The sequence below is a fragment of the Chiroxiphia lanceolata genome, chromosome 7 (assembly GCF_009829145.1).
Source record: "Chiroxiphia lanceolata isolate bChiLan1 chromosome 7, bChiLan1.pri, whole genome shotgun sequence".
Classification (NCBI taxonomy): domain Eukaryota; kingdom Metazoa; phylum Chordata; class Aves; order Passeriformes; family Pipridae; genus Chiroxiphia; species Chiroxiphia lanceolata.
The window spans coordinates 33,389,087-33,408,418 of NC_045643.1; the positions used below are offsets into that span (position 1 = coordinate 33,389,087).

Here is a 19,332-nt window from a genome sequence, read left to right on the forward strand (position 1 = left end):
ATGTCCTGTTTCCATATGCAGGAATAGATTTCATCCTGCCTATGAAAGCAACGTGCAAAACTGTCAGTTGTTGTCATTAAGATGCCTAAAACCTATCTTCTTTTCATTTTTATATATAAAACACACACCATGACACGAAGCCTCTCAATACCTTTGCTGAAACAACAAGCATCAAGCTGATCAGTGACACTCTGTCAAATCACTGATAAGGCAGAAGCAACCACTTATTTCCCCTCACTGCAGAACAGCTTCGCCAAACGCAGAGACCTGTGGCCGCTGGTACGGTGGTGGCTGATAAATCCATACAGCACGTTCTTGCTTCCTCCAATTTTCCTCTTGGGTCAAACTGGAAAGTGATGTGCCTGGCTAACGAACTGGCACTTTTTCTTGTGATCACCTACTTTTTAATTGCCAGGTTGTGCCATTAATATTTTGCCTGTTTATTTTATGATGATCCTTGTATTTTAGCTTCTCTCCTCAAATTCTCCAGGATGAACAGCCCCACAAATTCACCTAGCAAGGCTGCTGTTATGAGTTTTATATTGAACTCTGCTTGAGACTGAGCAGTGTAAGTTAAGTTAACACAAAAGAAAATAAAATACAGACACTCACCTATTCCACCCCCTGCGTGTGGAGGGGCACCAAACCGAAAGGCATCAATGTAAGCCTTTATCTTCTCCAAATCTAGAAAGGAAAAATATCTGGTTTTCATCTGCTTAATGATCCCCAAGCCAGACATCCAAGTGATTACAGGACTGCAAACACAACAAAAAATTTACAAGCTAACAGTGGGGTTTTACTCCTTGAATGTATAAATTATCCAGCACTATCTAGAAATTATGACTGTAACGGATTTGTTTTACAATTTTGTTTATATCTTTTCAAAAAGGAGTTGCAGGGAAACAAACTAATTTCTTAATATCACCACTCTAGATGGTTAAACAGAATTAGAAGGATTAACATTATGAATGAAACAGTACTGTGAGTTTACCACTATGGCCGTATAAGAAATTCTGTCCCAAATTCTCCCTCTAAAGGACACAAATTCAATCATGACTCATATTCTCTTAAATGGGCTTGTTACCAATGCCATGATGTTTGGCTCTCTCTGTCAGCAGCTGAGGGTCATGAATTCTCTGAGCTCCAGACAGGATCTCCTCCCCTCTCATGAACATATCATAAGAGTTAGAGGTTTTCTGGAAAAAAAAAGATGAGTTTATTTCCTACCCACAGTGACTCCATAGGTTGCAAATATGCACCTCTCAGTAACTTCACTTGTGATATTCCAAGTTGTGCAGTAAGAGTACAATATATTAGGAGCTTGCCCACGAATTACAGTCCTTGGGCTCCTTCTCAACAGACTGGAGCTGATTTAACAAACTGAAGTTCATCCACACACCCTTTGACAAGCCATTACACTTGCATGTAGTTAACCCAGCAAAAGATGCTCTGAACATATTTATCCTGGATTTAGGAATAAACTGTGGAAATGTAAAAAATCATCTTTTATGTTAAAGCATTTGCTGCCCTGGAAGAATGTTTTTGCCACTTTTCAGTGATGGCAGCAGTGTTTGACCATGGAGATCTCTTCATAAAGCTCTCCCAGTCTCTCCGGTATCTTTTCACCAGTGAAGAGCAACTGGAAACATTTCCCAAGTTGTGTAACACTGACCTGCTCTTGTTATCAGAATGTTAATTGTAACAGTAGATCACAGGGGGGCTGGAACTAGCTGATCTTTAAGGTCCCTTCTAACCCAAACAGTTCTATGATTCTATGGTCATATAAATGTACTTTATCTATATTGTCAAGTTATCCTTACACAGCATAATTTAAACTGAAAAAAAGAGAAACACATTGAAGCAACAAGGAATTTTACTTACAGGGTTGGCTGGATCTGGCATTGTATAAAAAGGCCTCACAGCAAGAGGGTATTTGTCCAGAATGTAGAAGTCTGTGTCGTACTGAAAGAAGGTAATTTAAAGCAGTTAGAACAAAAGAAAATTACATAAAGAACAAATTACAAGAGGAAGACAAAATCAGTGAATCTTTGAAACAAAATTCAAACAAATCTCCCAATAACTTCCCACAATATTGTCTTAAAAAAAAGTTATCAATAAAAGTTGTGTATTATGTCTCAATTTTCCAATACTACTTCTAGTGTAAACTTACAAATGTTTAGCAATAAAATGTGTTGCTGTAGCAACAGGTACTTTTTTTCCCCAAAGATCTCATCTTTTCCTATAGATTTAGTCAGAATCTGATTTGGGTTTTTTTTCAATTATAAGAACAGGTTTTGGAACAGACTATCCTGTTTGGTGTACTCAGTACATAACAGAAATAAATATAAAAGACTGAAAATGGTGTGAAACAGTTTAACAATGATTAAGACAAAACTGAGAGTAGATTAAATACACAGTACTAAAATGGGGATGCAGTCAGACAATTAAAAATGGTAATCAGAAATGCTTCACAACTTCTGCACATTCTGAGATACTCTATTGTCTATCAGTGTGTAAAAAGCTGTTTTACATGCAGGCATTTATACCAACCCAATGACTCCATGGCATCAGGTTTGAGTTATAACAACAAATTTATTTATTCTAAAGTAATTGTTACCTTTTCCTTTACCAGGCGTCCCAGCAGCTTTTCATTAGGAGTGCTGAAAAAGATTGTCATCATTAAAATTAATTTAAACATGTATTGGCTATATACTTCAAAAAGCCAAAAAGACTTCAAGCTACAGATCTGCTGCACCCTGAGCCTTAGAAAATCTAGTACTTGTTTCTGAATGTTTTGGATTGTGCAGACAGAAATTGCAGAAATAAAGTATATTTATTTGTTTCTAAATATTTTGTATTGGTCCTAAAAATCCCTAAAATTAACTGATACCTAAAGATATTCTTGTTCTTAACAGAACTACTTGCTAGTCACCATATTCTGATTACTGAAGAACTGTGTATTCTATTTCCTATTGCCATATATCTTGTGTACAACAAAAAAAGTGAGAAACACCATGAGCAGTTGCTGAGGAAATTATTTTTGCTCTATCAAGCTCTTATGATTGAAACTTTCTTGGATGTACAGAGAGTTTAACACACTATCCTAAGAGTAATGGATATATTATGGGAAAGAAATGTTTTATTTCATTAAGTGTGTTTAGAAAAGTTGACATATAATCAGCTAATTAAACCATCCTTCAGTAAATCAGTAGGAATGCATCAAAATTGCTTAATCACTTTCCTGAGAGGTGGAAGGAAGAAACAGAAAGATGTTTCTTAAAAGCAAGACCTTGAGACTAAAGAATCTTTTTGTTTAATCCTATTCAAAAACATGTGACAGTTCACATGAAGGGCTGCAACTGACAGACACACAAACACTTCTTATCCTTAAAAGGTTCAAGTTGCTCTCACTTTATGTTGTAAGTTATTTTCGTTCAGATTTCAGAGTTTGTACCTACAGTCCATGTTAAAAGAAAGGACTATTTTCACATCCACTCATTTACTTGTCAAGAGACCTGGATATAAGACCTGTTTATTCCTCTAAAAGCTGTGGTTCCTTCTTGGGGGCTGTCAGGTGCAGAGGACAAAACTGACACTTTACTGCCACCTTCCCATTTGTGCACTGCCAAAGTACCTCAGATCCTCTTCGTCGCCCATCTCAACTCCAGCCTCCCTAAGCATGGCCACACCTTCACGATATTCCAGCCTCAGAGTTGGCTCCAAGAACTTAAAGGGCTCACACGGGAACTGTTTGCCCACTGTCTGGATTTCAGTTTGGAATCTGTACATGAGGAAACAAGAAGAGAAGCCAAATACAGAACAATCAAGAACTTGCATCTGATACAGATTTTGCAATGGCACATTGTGCCACAAGAGGTCCCTCTTGCAATATAAAAACTGTATTAAAGCCACTTCTGGAGAAATTCTATACAATCCTAATGAAATGTTTCATCCAAGTTAATGCACCTACTTCACATACATACATGTTAATATTTTACTATCACTTCTGCCTAATTCCTTTTGTAAGAAATAATTGACTAGGTCAAATTTTCACAGGAAAGACATTGAGAAATCATCCCTTTGATTTGTAATATTTACCTGGGTTCTTCTTTTATTTGAGTAATATCCTATTTCAAATACAAACAAGACATTTCCTTCTGGACAGAAGAATATATTTGCATTTCTGCTGGCAAGACAGTCTAACTTGTAAACAAAAGAAAACAACTTCCTAAACTTTTGGTCTGACTTTTTAATGAGCTAGACTGAATAGTGGAAAATAATTTTTGCTGCTATCACGGAACAGATGCAGGCTGGTGCAGTAATATTTAATCAGAAAAACTTTCTTGTATAGCAAAAATTAGGATAATTTTCAAAACAGAACAAGATCATTTCCAAAACAGAACTGTTGTTCTACCTACTACCTGTAGTGCCACAAAAAGACATTTTACATAATGACGGATCATTTCTGTTAGAAAATCCTTCCAACAACAAACAGCAAGTTTCTCAGTGCAGGCCAGCACACTCCAGGAGATGCTGAAAGTACTTTACTGGCCTATGGCTTGAGTGAACTTTAAAAGTCAGACATGAAAAAATGGTTAAGAGCAAAGCAAAAATGTTTGTTTTGAAGTTCTGTTGAGATTAGATCAGATTATCAGTGATTATCTGACAAGCTGAAGATAAAATGCTCACCCACTTCATACCACAGTGCAAGAGCTGTCAAACAAAGAAAGCTGCTCATTAAAAGCTGCTCTTCTTACCTTTCCTGAAGCCCCTTGAATATCTGCACCAAGGTATCTGCAATCTCATCTACCACTTCATGATAGTGATAGTTAAAAGCCATTTCAATATCCAGGCCAACAAACTCAGTCAGGTGTCTGTGAGTATTGGAGTCCTCAGCTCGAAACACTGTAAAATGAAACAACAGAAGTTCTAACTGACCTGAAATGATCATTCCATTTGGAAAAATAACCCTGACAATCACATCAGCATTAGAGACATGTTGTCCCTAGACACGAAAATTCCCACTGAAAAACAGAAGGAAAACCAGCAGCCTCAGAGCATCATTTGAAACAGTGACAGCATTCCTGCAGCTGTGGTGCTCCAAGGATACAAGGCAGACAGGACCCATGGAGAGGCAGGATCTCTCCTTAGACCCCCAGGCACAAGTGCAAAAAACAGACACACTTTCAGGCAGGCAACACTCTCAGATTTGAAAACTGCCCTTTTCAGAGGAAGTGGACTTGTACACGTGTGTGTCTTCTGGGATGGGTTTTTTTTCAGATATGAGTGACATAAACATGTCTTCCTATAAACCATGACTCATTTGTTAGTAATTAACAAGAAATTTAAGATCTTCTGGATTTCTTGGAATTTTTTTTTTAATTCTATAAGCTGTTATTGACTTGTTTTTCATCATTTACGGGTTATTTGAGGTCTTAGAGTAAAAATTTGTATTACCATTTAAAGAGTCCATGCTTTTGAGACAGAGAGAATGGGACTGAAATTATTAATTTTTCATTCTTTATCAACAGCCCAGTTAAAAGTAAACATGTTCTAAATAATGTTGTTTGGTACCTGTACAAAAGCAAGGGACAAGTCTATGTTAATATGCAATCTCAAAGCTAGGTTGCCTATTTTAACTGGTTGGTTCTGGGCAGTAAAGGGGCATGGTGAATAGGAAACTATGGCTGCAGTTATGGTGTTTTTCCATGTTTTATTAACTTCATCACATTACCCATTTCCAATGCAACTCTATTCTTCCTCCTCACACCACAGCAGGCACTGGAGAAGAGTATTCCACCCTTATTTCACCATTTTAGTTTTGTTCCAGCAACTTCTCTGTCAACTTTACTCTCATTAGTCGCCTCAAGAGCAATTTGTGCTTGGTAAGTGAAACTGTGTTAAGTGAAACCATTCAGAGCTCTCAGTGTGCCTGTTGTCTCATTAGTGCTGCAGCTGCTAAAAGCCATCAGGGCCCAATTCACACGGGTGTTAAAGCAAAGCCTTTCTTACCTGGCCCCACGCAAAAAACCTTGTCAAAGTCAGCACATATACACATCTGCTTGTACAGCTGTGGGGACTGAGCCAGGTAGGCACTGGTTTTGAAGTAGGACACAGTAAACACATTGGCTCCTCCTTCACTGGCAGCTGAAAAGTAAATGCTTTTATAAGTAATAATTAAAATAAAACAGTAAAAAATACATCAGAGATAGAATGACAGATAATTGGGTTAACATCTAGAGATCAGAAAGAGATTTTTCTTCAAAGTATATTAGAGGAAAAAGATATATTCGCATGCATTCATGCCAAGGGAAATTTTGCAGCTTAGGACTGTCACACCTTGTCTTACAAACCTGCAAATTTAGTTTAAAACGTTATGTTCCCAGCTGCCCTTCACCCTGGAGTGTGTGTACCACCCCATCTACCTGCAGCCCAACACTCTGTGGCCACCAAGCTCCGTGGGTGACACAGCCTGCCAGGGGGGACTGCAGAGCCTGAGCTCAAACTGCATATCCTGTTTTGCCAGGACCATCCTCTCTAACTGAAGGCATCTATACCTCTCCCAGCCAAACCCACGTTCACCAGGGGCCACGTGCCAAAGGCATAAAGCTTTTCTCAGTTTGAGGCAGTTTTCATAGACAGTCAGTTACCTTGAGAGCACAGGAACCAAGAACACGTCATTTGTGTCCCTCCTGCAAACTGCCTGCCAGAACTGCAGCACTTCACCTGCCACTCCCCAGGGTGGGACAGGAGAGGAGCACTGGCCTAACTTGCTAACAAAACATGCCACAGCAAAAGATTAGTTAATCAACTTTGAAAGGTCTGATGTTAATCTGACTCTAGGCAACGTACTTATTATTATTACTGACCATTCCAGTGAGATTAATGTTTTTCTTTCATCACCACTGCTCCCACTGATACAGTTACAGTGAATATTTACAGTTATTTTTCAACTGAGGTAACTTTTAAAATCTCAGATCTTAGGACAGCCACGATATTTAAATTTGAAGTTCAGTGAGGATTGCATTGACTTAACTTAGTTAATGTTACAAACTCCAGCCTCATTCAAACAATAGGATGCTTGCTTGCCTGCTCTCAATGGTACACTGCACAGTAAGAATAGCACACTTCCTCAAAGGTGCTGCATAAATAAACTACTTGGGAGTCTTTTAGTACTTCAGACTGCCTTAACTGTCTCTGTAGAAAAAAACTTATCTAATCTTCAACATACTTTCCATGTTGAAAGAATAGCTGTTTACATGGATTTTGTTAAAAAGCCCATTTTTTTATCTCAAGCAAGAGCTGCCTTCAAAAATATAAATACAGAAGTATAAAATTCAGGAAGAAAAATGTATTCATTTAATCAATGTACATGCAATGAGAACACCACAAATATTTTGCCCTGATTTTCCACGCCATATGTCTTAGTGGAATCAACAAAACCTCAAGGAACACCAATAAGCCAATCTGATTTTTGAAAACAATACAGCAAATCAACAACAGAACTGGAAGCAAAATATGCATTTCCAGACTTTAAGTTAGGTTGAAGCTGTTTTCCAAAAAGAAAAAGGTATCCCAGCACCTTCTATTTAGCCATGAGAAGAATCTGCTTTTAATCTAAATTAGCTTGGGTTTTTGTCTTGTATACTGAGAATGGAACTGTCAGTGCCCAACAGTAAGAACACTGGAAGAACAATGCACATGATCAGACACCTGTATTTAGCAAATTAAAACTTAATATGCACTGTGGAATACATAAATGAGGTATATGTAATACCTGTCTTGTCATTCTTTTAAAATCCAAAGTCAGGAGAAAAGGAAAGAACAACTCTGACACCAGCTACAAGTTTGCTATGCTGCATCTAAACTAGAAATGAAACTTCATGTTTTTAAAACAAAAACTTTTTGGCAGATAGGAACACTGAGCAAGTGTAAAACAAGCACACCTGGAGCTGCTGGATCACATATACAATACCTGAAATGATTTTGGGAGTCTGAATTTCCACAAATCCCTTGCGAATAAGAGTTTCTCGGAAAAGCTGACAAATACCAGACTGAAGGCAGAAGATTGCCTGACTAGTGGAGGTCTACAAGAAGAAGATAAAATAATGAATCCTAAGTTAGTTTTTCCTGACTCTATTACTTTTTCTGGGCAGCTGGAAGGATGAATCTCTTCCCTTAGGAATACTTGATTACTGTATCTGCCCAAACAGCAAAACATGCAAATCAGTAATTGTTTATTACACAAAAAGAAACAGCAGAGGAAACAAGAGAAATTATTCATTTCAATTTATGGCATATTCAGTTATAAAGGAGGCACTGTGGTCGATTCTGTATTTTAAAAAATAACTGATTTATGAGATGTGCTTCTGCAAATAAAGGTTTTATAGTAAAAAATTGAATAAAAGCACTAAACCTATTAAGAAGCTTTCAGCACAGTGAACTAGAACAGCTGCAGTAACATACAGAGCATGATAAAAGCAAAGCCATCAGTAACTTACAGAAGGTAGAAAGGTTTGTCTGTTAAGGGTTACAAACACAACAGGCTACAAAATTCATGTGAAAACACAGCCACATGTTAACCAGGTACAACACTGCCTCAAAAACATCCCAAAAGCAAGGGCTAAACTCCCAGCATTTCAGCAGTCCACAGAACACCTGTTCATATGAACTGCAATTCTGTCTTTTTTTACTCTTAAAAAGTGCATTTAGCTGGAAACAGAAGCAGATTAAGCTGAATTGATCATCGCCTTTTTGTTTATGGAAATGACACAACTGAGCTACTTCTCTGGTTAGCACATACCTACACTAAATGTTCCTGGCACGAAGAAGAACAAAACCACCTTAGTGAACACTGCAGAGACTGAGAGACGTCAGCACTGAGCCCATATCTGATTTTGGGCTTGCAGCACTTCAAACGTGACAGTGAGCAACCTAAAAGGGTACAAAGAGTCAAACAAATTCCTGCAAAGGACCCAGAGAGCGGCTCTTTACGCCAACCTGCGTCACAGCACTGTTTACTTCTCCTTTCTGAAAGGTACCCAGCTCTTCAGTTAGGGTAAGAAAAGACTTGTGGGCTTTTTCACATGACTCCTACCAAACCACAAAACAAAAAACCCCCAACCAAAACAAATTATATAAGCACCCAAATTTAGACAGTCAGTCAGGAGAAATGCTGAAATAGAGCTCCATCCACCATCCCTGCAAGATAAAGACATCCCTTCACGGACACAGCCGAGGAGAAAACTGCAGGAACGCTGCAGATCTGCAGCAATTTGGGGCTGTTTGCCGGTTTAGCTGACCAACGAAATATCTCAGGGGTGTAAGTGGTTTAGACTAGTAAATAATAGCTGGCAGTTCTCACTGTCTGATAGCACAAACCACAGTCGCTACTCCAAGTGTTCAAAATGAAGGAAATGAGGTTTTGAGCAACAGTTACAAAAGTACCCTCAAAGTTTTTCACTTTTTTTACGTTGGTCTCCCAGAATCAGACACGTGCAAAGACTCTGCCTGAGTTCTGGGCAAAACTTGGCAGTGTCACATCAAAGCACCAGGATCATTCAAAAGATTTTTTTTTTCTTAACCAGTTCCTACTTAAAAGGTGAAAGACGTTTTCCAATTTAAAGTCATATCTGGGTTTACCAATACAGTTTTTGACAAATCAGACACATTTCTGAAAATGCTAATAGATAAAATCTGTCACATTTATTTAAAGTGGGGTAGTTGATAATGCCCCCTCTACCCTTCTGATGAACCAACCCCAGTTTCATGCCAGAGAGGTGAGCATGCAGTCCTGAGTCACACACTCCCAGGAAAAAGAAGAATGGTTGCTAAACCCAATCTGAAAGCAATTACTTGGTCTGACCTAAAACTGTGCACAGAAACACAGCCAGTCAATACCTAGCACAGTTCTGCACTAACAATGGTTTGTCAGGCAGTAACTCCTGGCTTTTGTGAGGACGCAGGGCAAAGATTCTGTCTTCCCAAGCCATCTATAATGATAAATTATGCTTAGAAACAGTATTTATGAAAGCAGCCAAATTCACAGAACTGGACACTGAAGCTTTTATTTAACTACAGACCAGGAACAAGCAGCAATTCTCTGTACCTCAAATTGGATCTGACAAGACCACTCTTCTTTCACCAAAGGTGGCTGAGTTTCAGTGTCCATTCATTCACAGACTGCCAACATGGATAACTGCTGGGAATTTGTGGTACTGCAGTCTCCTTGTAAGGATTAAACAGCCCAACAAGACACCTGAAATAAGCTCCTAAAGAACTGCACCTGCCAATTTGCAGTGTAGGTAAATCAATGACCTCAAAAGTTCCATGTGACACAACTTTCAGAAGATTTTAAAGATGGAGAAAAACTTTTCAGATGTCATTAAATTTTTTGCACTGGTATGGTGTTCAGGGCAAAAAGCAAACTAATTCATCTGAAGAAAACAATTCAGTAACTGAGATGCTGGTATATGTATTACCAAGTTTGTACAATGGTGGCTAACACAGAACTTCCACACTTTGTACAATACAGCAAATTAAAGACAGAGACAGCTGCCAAAATTAATTGATTTTTACCTTTCCCTTAAAAAAGATCTTGCCATGGCACTCCTTTCCTGTAGTGTTTACTCCAGTATGAACTCTCCCACATACATACTGACAAACTGTTTTACCTGAGACTATGGTAAAGATAGTAAATACTCCTTCAAGAGTTAAGCAGAAAGAGAAACATATCACACTTAAATGTTGCTGCAGTTAACACTTAACTGCAACATGTTATGTTTTAAAGTTCACTCTACAGGAAAATTCCTTATTTTTAATGATCACCTTTGGTACACACAGCAGAAAAAAACATTTAGCTAATGATGCTGAAATACAAGTTTCAATCACAGTCTCACTCTAATTTCACCTGTGTGTTTATTATTCAGATGCTACAATGGAAGATATTAATAATAACAGAACTGAGCACCGTAAGCAAGATTATAAAAACCATTATTTCATCTGGCACGAGCTCTATCGACAGAACAACAGCAATGCAGGAGACCAAATGTGTTCCAGTGGAATTGAGGGCAGTTCACACCTCAGGTGATTTTATCTCACAGAGCTGAGACCGAGGCACAGACATGCAAAGTTGAACTTTTCTTTTTTACTCTCACCTCAGCTCTAGAATTTGTTCTGCTCTCTCCTCCTTTTTGCTTTTCTGCTTGCCTGCTGTAACTAGCTATCTTCCACCATAAACAACCACTAAGTTCATAGTTGGCTAAATAAAAAGGGAAAATAATGCAATCTATATTCTTTTAAGTAATATACATTATTTTAAATAATGTAAATAATTCCGCCATTCCTATACTACATATAGGACAAATGAAGGTTTTGAAAGGAAACAGAATCTGTACTAAATAATGTTTTTTAACCTCAAAATGACTGAAGTTAATTTTTATTCAAATTACTTATCGTATAATAAGAATCTATGAAGTTTGTTGTCTAAACAACTGGGACTGTGTATGTCTTCACTACCCACACTAAAATAAACTGCACATCTGCTTGTTCATTACAGCTTGAATTCAGCCAGGGAAAGCACAGCTTTTGCAATGAGTAAATTGAATTCCACACAATGAAATCAAGCTTGAAGTAATCGAGTATTTTGAAAAAAGTGCATTAAGATCAGTGTACAGTTGGATTATCACATGACATAGTCTGACATCCATAAAGCACTAAAGATACAGTTTAATGTTTATGCTCTACCCTGAGCAGCATAAATAAGATAGTCCTGACCCTGAAAAGGCTACACTTTGGTCTCAATGAGCTGTGCATTATCAGACACAATTACAGCACCAGGACTGCAAAACGCATGTAATTCAAGCCAAATTTGGACAGGCACTGCTGAGATAAAAGCCCTGCTGAACATCAAAAATAAGCCAGAGCAAGGACATCAGCCAGGTCCGATGTAAAACTGGATGCACCTGAACCGATTTGTTTCTTCAGAGAAAGACAAACTCAGAAGCAAAACCCGAAAACCAGTGTTTCACTGGTCTTTTCTTCATTGCTTTTCATCTATCACAGAACTTCATGAAATATGATCAAAGTAGGTGTTTTTATAGACATGGGAAGTCTCCACACCACAGAACACTGCAGTTAAACTTAAGAACAGCAGAAAAGCAAAGATTTAAAACACAGTCAGTGCTCCACTTTGCCTTCTTTAACTGTTTCAGTAAGTGAAGGGTAAATCAAACATCTCTAGAATCAAGTGGTTTGACTTTCATTCAGCCACCATGAAAAAATCGATACTTAGGTCAGCAGTGGTTTCCTCACAGTCATCTGTGGTTATGTGTAAGAAAATCTGGTCTATGCAAGGACTTTTCCTTCTTCTTACCAGCTCTCCTTTCTCCACACCCCTGACTTTTTACTCCAAGTGTGTGATCTGTATTTTATGAGTTAACCCAGCAGGAACAGGTTCATTCTTCCTTAGTCATCCTTCCTTGGAAATGATTTTTAAAACCCCTCAGCACAATCTTCTCTACATACATCAGAATAACAACTACAGCAGTAGCTTGGGATCTTGGCATTTAAGTACTTCCCATTCCTAACCTAAAAAAAAAAATATGCCTATCAGACACTTCTGAGAGATCTCTGAAAGCAACCAAAATGCAAGATTATCAATAGTTCAGTGCAATACTCATCTATTTTCACATGTACACAAGTATGGAAGTCTTGCAATCTTTGTAGAATATTTTGCATATTACACCTCCACTAATGTAATTTCCTTATTATTAATTTTACACTCCTTCTTTTGCATCATAATCAAGCTCTCCTCCATATACATTATAGGTGGATAGAGTGATGCTAGTTTTGGAAATCCAGTCTTTTTTTATTCATGCACTGAGTTTCACAGCTCCACGTTATCATGATTTGGCCCCATCCAATGAATTCCTTGGTTAATCACTACTTAAAATTAGTTAAACTACTTAACTACTTTAAATACTGCAGTGAAATGGACAAAAATAATTTTAGTTTCATACTAAGGACTTTTTTAATCCGAGCCCAGCCAAGATCTATGCATTTAGCTTGTTAAATCTTTCTCCAAGAAACAGTATCTCTGTTTTTGATGTTCAGTGACCCCCTTCCTCCTTAGAAAACTGGGGCACTGAGGAGAAGAGAACTAGATGATATTTGTGGTTGGACTTCCTCCTTCCTCCCACACTCACAGGAACAGATCAGCACAGCACCTCTATTAGATCTGTTCTGTTAACACCTCTTCCCTGTTGCCCATGATCTGGTTTTCCTAGAAGGAAGAGCTCTGGCAGAGCAGTGGCCAGCAATGGTTTCAGTTAACACACCATATTTTCCACTCCTCCTTAGGACATGCCTACTTGAGCAGTGCATTGGAAACACCAGGGGCTCTTTGAGATCCCATTTGTACTCCAGTAGCTCCAGTCAAAGGAACCAAATCACTGAAAATCAATGACTGCTTTTTGGGTTTCTTTTCCAGTTATTTTGAAGGACACTCCCTTTGTACCCCCACTCTTGTGATTCCACTGCACACAGTGCTTAGGATGTGGACATATATATAAGCACGTGTTCTCACCGGGATGTCCCCTTTCTCCATTAAATACCTTTCCTGCTTACTCAGCATTCCCTTTAAAAAACAGATCAAAGTAACACAATTATTTAGAATCTTCTTTTGCAGAAGCAAAGCTCCTGCAGTACAAACAAGGCAAACCAATTAGTAGGCAGATGCCCTCAACTGCATTCCAGCCAAGGATACCTCCATGCCATTTTTCAGCCAGTATTTTTAACCTTTATTTCCCTTTGTATTACTTCTCTGTTCTCTTTGGGGCTCATGGCTCTTTCCAGTTTATTATTTTCATTAATTTAATGGATTTTCTTAAGTTTCTCTGGAGTGCTGTTGATTATTTTTATTCATCACCAGAAGTTCAAGCAAAGCTTGCACTTGCAGCATCCCAGAGCTCTCCTTTCAATTTAGTACACTGCCTTACCACTACTGCAAGCTGATGATCCTTCAAATAAATGATTTTCACTTTCAGTCATTAGTACAGAATTCTGAAAGGCTTAATTTAAGACTGATGAAGAGACTAATATGAGGAGATACTGAGTAACCTGAAAAGTAATGGCAAATTGAAGTTACTCAGCATTATACATAAGCTCAAGTGAAAAGTAAATAACTTTGGTCCAAGTAAAACAATTTGCACAAGTAGTTTTTGTTGTTGAAATAAGGAGATCAGATGCTGAAACACTCTAAGTATCTCAGTACCAGAAGTTTTCCAAATTTCCCCATAAGTGACTTTTGTGTTTCATTTCCCAGCCCATAGACTGATTTACTGAGAAATTGCCATTATCAGAACTGTGTATACCAAAAAATGAGCTAAGCACAGTCTTCATTCAATGAAAAAAAGTTCATTAAAATTTTACTGTGGAGAGCCAAAGGTGGGAAAAGGCCAGGATGCCTCCTGTCAGTAAGAATGGCTAGTTACTTATACATTTAGTGTTAGCTGCTGTTTTATCAAAAAAGAATCAAAATTCTGTAAGTAATTTAGTAGATGTTCTTTTGTGGCCGGTCAAAAAGAGTAAATATTTGGGAGCTCTATGAATTCAGAGAAGGCTCTGCCTCTATGACCTGGATGAAGAAAGGTGTTTCAAAAAAATAAAAGGAAAATACATGAATGTGGAAGAAACAAAGAGCATGAGATTGGTATTGTGGCCTGGCACAATTTCACTGCCAGGACATGCATTACAGCACCTCTATGGCACTTAAACTTCCATCTTATACCTCAAAAGCGAGCTCTTCACAGGTTTTGGGTATCAAAGACTACATCCAAGAAAATATGCTGTCTCTAAATTGTCCCTTTTCAGTCACCTTTGACTTTTGTAAATAAAAGCCCTGTTGTACATGGCCACATGTCAAATACTAAATGTTCTCCTTCAAACCTCTAATACCTGTTCTTTAATTAATGTCAGGAAAGGTGAACATGTAGGATTCAAAAACCCTGTGTTTTCACAATACCACTCACAAAAACATCTTGTTTATTTTTCTTCTGGCCAACAAAACACTTCCATCAAATCCATGAGTCTTCTCGCTTCATGGATTAGAAATGTGAAGAATAAACACTTGCAGGCAAGCAAGCAGCACAGCATGTTCCTTACCCTCAGATCGATGATTCTGTTGTCCAGTCTTGTATCTTGGTTTACAGTAGCTCTTCCATCCTGAACAGTTGTGCAAAAACACACAGTGAATACACATCCAAAAAATAAACAATACTCCAACAAAACAAAATTAACGGAGAAAAATTAGGGTTACTTCTAAGTTCAGCAGAATTTCTAGATCATTCTAGAAAAAACATATAGCACTGGTAGCATAGCAAAGGTAAAGGTGCAACTTCTCCCAGAGGTCACAGAGGAACCCAACTATGAGGACCCAGCAGAAACACATGCAAGACTGGAAACCCTCTGGTTTTGACCTTCTGCTGCAGTTCTCTATCAGAGCTATAGAGATGTTGGACACAGCTCTGGATAACATAAAGGAAATAAAATGCAAGCCCAACAAACCCCCAAAATCACCACATTAAGGAAGCCGCTTTCATGCTTTTGATCAGCTACAAAGACAATAAAAGGCACTTGAGGATGCCAAGGTTTCACCTCCTCTCCTTCCACCTCTGGCCGCACAGCATCATCCAGCTGCAGGGGCAGGCGGGGCTCAGCTGAGCTGATCACATAGATCTGAAAGCGAGAGAGCACAGAAATAGCTGAGGCTCTGCTCCATGGGAGCTGGCGCTGACAAAGGGGTATTTCTGGCACAGACCTGAAACACTGTTTGCATAGGCTGTGATTTTATTCAAGTACTGGAGATACACGGGGGCATTCTCATGACAATACTGGAAATGCTTAGTTCTTGCTTTCCTTTTGAAAGATTAAAAATATCCTTTTTTCTTCTGAGAAGCACCAAGTTTAGCAAGCACATACTGCCTGAGGGACAAGGCTCTTGGCATCAATGCCAGCTCTGAAATTAGGAGACTTCACCGAGTTTTAGGTTCTGATTCCAGCAGGATCGCCCTGTTCTTCTTGTTGTTAATGTATTATTTACTTATCATCTGATTAGATCTGAAAGAGCTATTTCAGGTTGAAAAATTTATGAGACACCTAAAATACAATCAGAGAATGAAAAACAGCTTGCCCTGCCTTACAGCCTAGTTACAAGAGCAGGGAATTTGATGTTCTTTAAGAAAAATCAAGTGTATGATAACCTGCACACATATTAAAACATGTTTTTTCACAATCTGTAGGTTTTCCCCAATGCTAAAATTTACCTTACTGCTATAATAGCCATTGTACTCTAGCCCTGAGGCTGCTGTGTTTCAGCTGTATTGCAGGCAGAGTTTGCTTAAAAACCTTTAGAAGGAAAGGATATTACATAAAGGTTTAAATATGCTTTCTATTTAAACAAATTATAAAGTTGCACTTCCTCCACCCCTACAGCACGAGCTCCAGGAATTTTAGATTTCAAAAGCTCCCATACTGTTAAGCCAGTGAGAGTTTATTTCTGCCCTGAATTCTGTATTTCACTCCATTGTATTGAGGGGAAGATTGTAACTCTGATAAAGAAGAAACTGCTGACTTGCACTTAAAAAGAAGCAGACTTTAGTCCAGTATCTGCTTCAGTGAAGAATCAGAAATAAGAATTACAAGCTTTTGTACCCAAATTGTTCTAGGTAGATACTTTATTTTACTTTATACTGCAATTCAAATGGCAGATAAAAATAGGAAAATATAAAACCCAAATAACTTAAACCCAGAAATGTTTAGTGTTTACATAAGATACACTGAAATTTGTAGTTTAAAGGAGTTTATTTCTCTGGCATGGGATTCCTTACTGACAAAGTTAATATATGCAGAGAGTCAATCTCAACAGATAATTTATCAAACAATTAACCAGTGCTCCATTTGCTCAAACATTTACCCTTTGAACATGAAGCTCAACATCTTGCTGAGTACAACCTCCAACTTTCTGAAACGCTTTCCTCACAACACCTTCCACATCCACAATGCTCTCCTTGGTGATGCTGCCAATAAAGAGAGGACAGAAGGGTTACTGAATTCCATGGCACCGCAGCAGCCTCAGCACTGGGCACCAGCACGTTCAGGTACTGCATGGACTGCTGAAAACAACAGAGTTAAGGACCTTGGTGAAGTTACTTTTATATAAATAATAAGCAAGTAATGAAGGACTTTGCTAAAATATTCCCAGCCACAATGAATTCAAGCTGGGATGGAGGACTTGGGAGGGAAAGAATGATGATTAAGCTCAGTGCTGTCCCGTTCTTTGTGTGTGAATACACAAACTGACAGTCACAGAGCTCTTTTTCTAGGCCAGGGACACTCTTGCATGTGTCAGCTGATGCAATTATCTGAAAGATGTGCCTTCCTCAGCTAAACAACAAACTGAAGGGAAGTCCTAGAACTAGAGGGGAAAATCAAAACTGCTCCAGCTTGTTTAAACTACAGACTTGTTACTGAGAGCTGCAAGATGCTTCTAAGTCAATTTTTGGCGACAGGGGACATCCTAATTGCTCTCCACTACCAGTCACTAATAGTACATTAAAACACCACATACCCTCCAGAAAGTCTTCCGAAGATATGACATAAAGCATGTCTGCTATAAGCAAACAGTAACAAAAGCCTCAAGAGTCAGAGGTGAGAAAAAAAAATTGTATGAGGTTTTTATTTACATATTTAAGGTACTGGAATTTAAACCAGTAATTTTCTACAGATACTCTCACCCTCACTGGAAATATATTTTCACTCTGTCTCTTTGCTAACAGGCTTACAAAAGGCCAAATATCAGAAAATATTTCTTCCCTTCTTACAAAAAAATGTTACAACTCATCTTTCACTCCTCAGGCCTCCTTGAGAAGGCTGAAAAGCACTTCATGAACATCACTTGAGCACCCAAATCCTCAGACAGCAGGGAAGTATCAGGCCCACAATTTAACTGCAAATAATAAGAGGTGAGCGAGGATGTCACTGGACAAGCTGGTCACTGCTGGTCTCAGCAAAGCAAAGAGCCATTAACAATCCTCAAGTTCACAAGGCTGGTGCTTCTTTTACTTTGAGTAAAGATGATAAAAGTCTTGAAAAATCTGATGACATTGAAGTAACAGTAGAAAATTCAAGCATTAAAAGTCTCAAAACTGAACGGTGGCACTGTAAGTAAACTCTGAATAACTTAAAAAAAAAAAGCCAAATTTGAGCATTTTAATTGATTACACTGTTTCTTTGATGGTAATACTTTCAGGTGATAGAACTCACTGGTAGCTGCTCTAAAAGTTATAGACCATGGTGATTCATATGCTTGACTTTCTTAACCATTAGGTAATTCTATCTACTGTATAAAACTCGTGAGTAGTGTGTGCTTCTGGTACATCTACACTTTAAAACAGTTGCTCAAATCACGACTAAATTTGTCCAAAGCAGAGGTTGAGAGCTGGTTTTAAATCAGAATTCACTCAGTTACGGGTGAGCCTCCATTCATCTCCATCATTTTAGCAGAGGCCACAAATTCAAGAAAGGATAACTGAAATGACACCAAGTGCTTGGAAGTACACTCTCTTACAAATGACCATTTAAAACTCCTTAAAAAGACTGTGGAACCAACACAGTGCTTTGGATGCAAGAGAATGTGATAAGAAATGCACAGAGAACAAATGATGCTGAAACTGTCATAAGTGTAACTATAAATCCCCTCTGCTTTTCAAACACGCGAATGTTTAAAAGAATAAAAGTTTTACTCTCCTGTGAACTTTTTTCCCCAAACAATTCTCTTCTGTCTATTTTTCCCAGCTTCGTTTTCCATGTCAACACTTTGGCAAATGTCCAGAAAACACCACTAATGACATGAAGAGCAGTGTCTTCACCGAAAATGTAAGTTTCTAATCTGCTGAATAAAAGCCCTCCCACTAATAAGTGCAAATAACGTTTTAAATTTACTGAAGGAAATTCTTTGCGTTGCAAAAAAAAAAAAAAATAGTTAAATAGAAAAGTGTTGTATGATGGATTCACAATCAGATTACTGATCCCATGGCTGAGAACTGGTGTGAGTGAAGTCCTTACAGAGCTTTGATCAGAACATGCAAGGAATTCAAGACATCCAAAATGGTATCAGCTTAAAAGCACAGGAAGACACTGACTTTTACATCACTGTTACACATTGTAACTGCAATATTGCTTTGCAAACTTGCATAACAGAACTTATCTGCATGTATGATAAAATGAGCTTTCTCTCTCTAAACTGCAGTTGCAAATAAAATGTGTTTCTTCATC

The 19,332-nt window shown here is 38.2% G+C and overlaps 1 protein-coding gene across 1 annotated transcript in view; it reads right to left on the reverse strand.

Annotated features, from left to right (window-relative positions):
• The window catches only part of DARS1 (aspartyl-tRNA synthetase 1), a 35,168-nt gene that overhangs the window by 1,622 nt on the left and 14,214 nt on the right, over window positions 1–19,332 (reverse strand). Inside the window, exons 5-15 of the mRNA XM_032693385.1 lie at window positions 16,973–17,075; window positions 15,655–15,735; window positions 15,163–15,222; window positions 7,976–8,087; window positions 6,013–6,147; window positions 4,758–4,905; window positions 3,635–3,781; window positions 2,618–2,660; window positions 1,882–1,962; window positions 1,085–1,196; window positions 613–684 (exon numbers count right to left, since the gene is read on the reverse strand). Of these exons, the coding sequence (XP_032549276.1) occupies window positions 613–684; window positions 1,085–1,196; window positions 1,882–1,962; window positions 2,618–2,660; window positions 3,635–3,781; window positions 4,758–4,905; window positions 6,013–6,147; window positions 7,976–8,087; window positions 15,163–15,222; window positions 15,655–15,735; window positions 16,973–17,075 (1,094 nt within the window). The remainder of the gene's footprint in view (window positions 1–612; window positions 685–1,084; window positions 1,197–1,881; window positions 1,963–2,617; window positions 2,661–3,634; window positions 3,782–4,757; window positions 4,906–6,012; window positions 6,148–7,975; window positions 8,088–15,162; window positions 15,223–15,654; window positions 15,736–16,972; window positions 17,076–19,332) is intronic.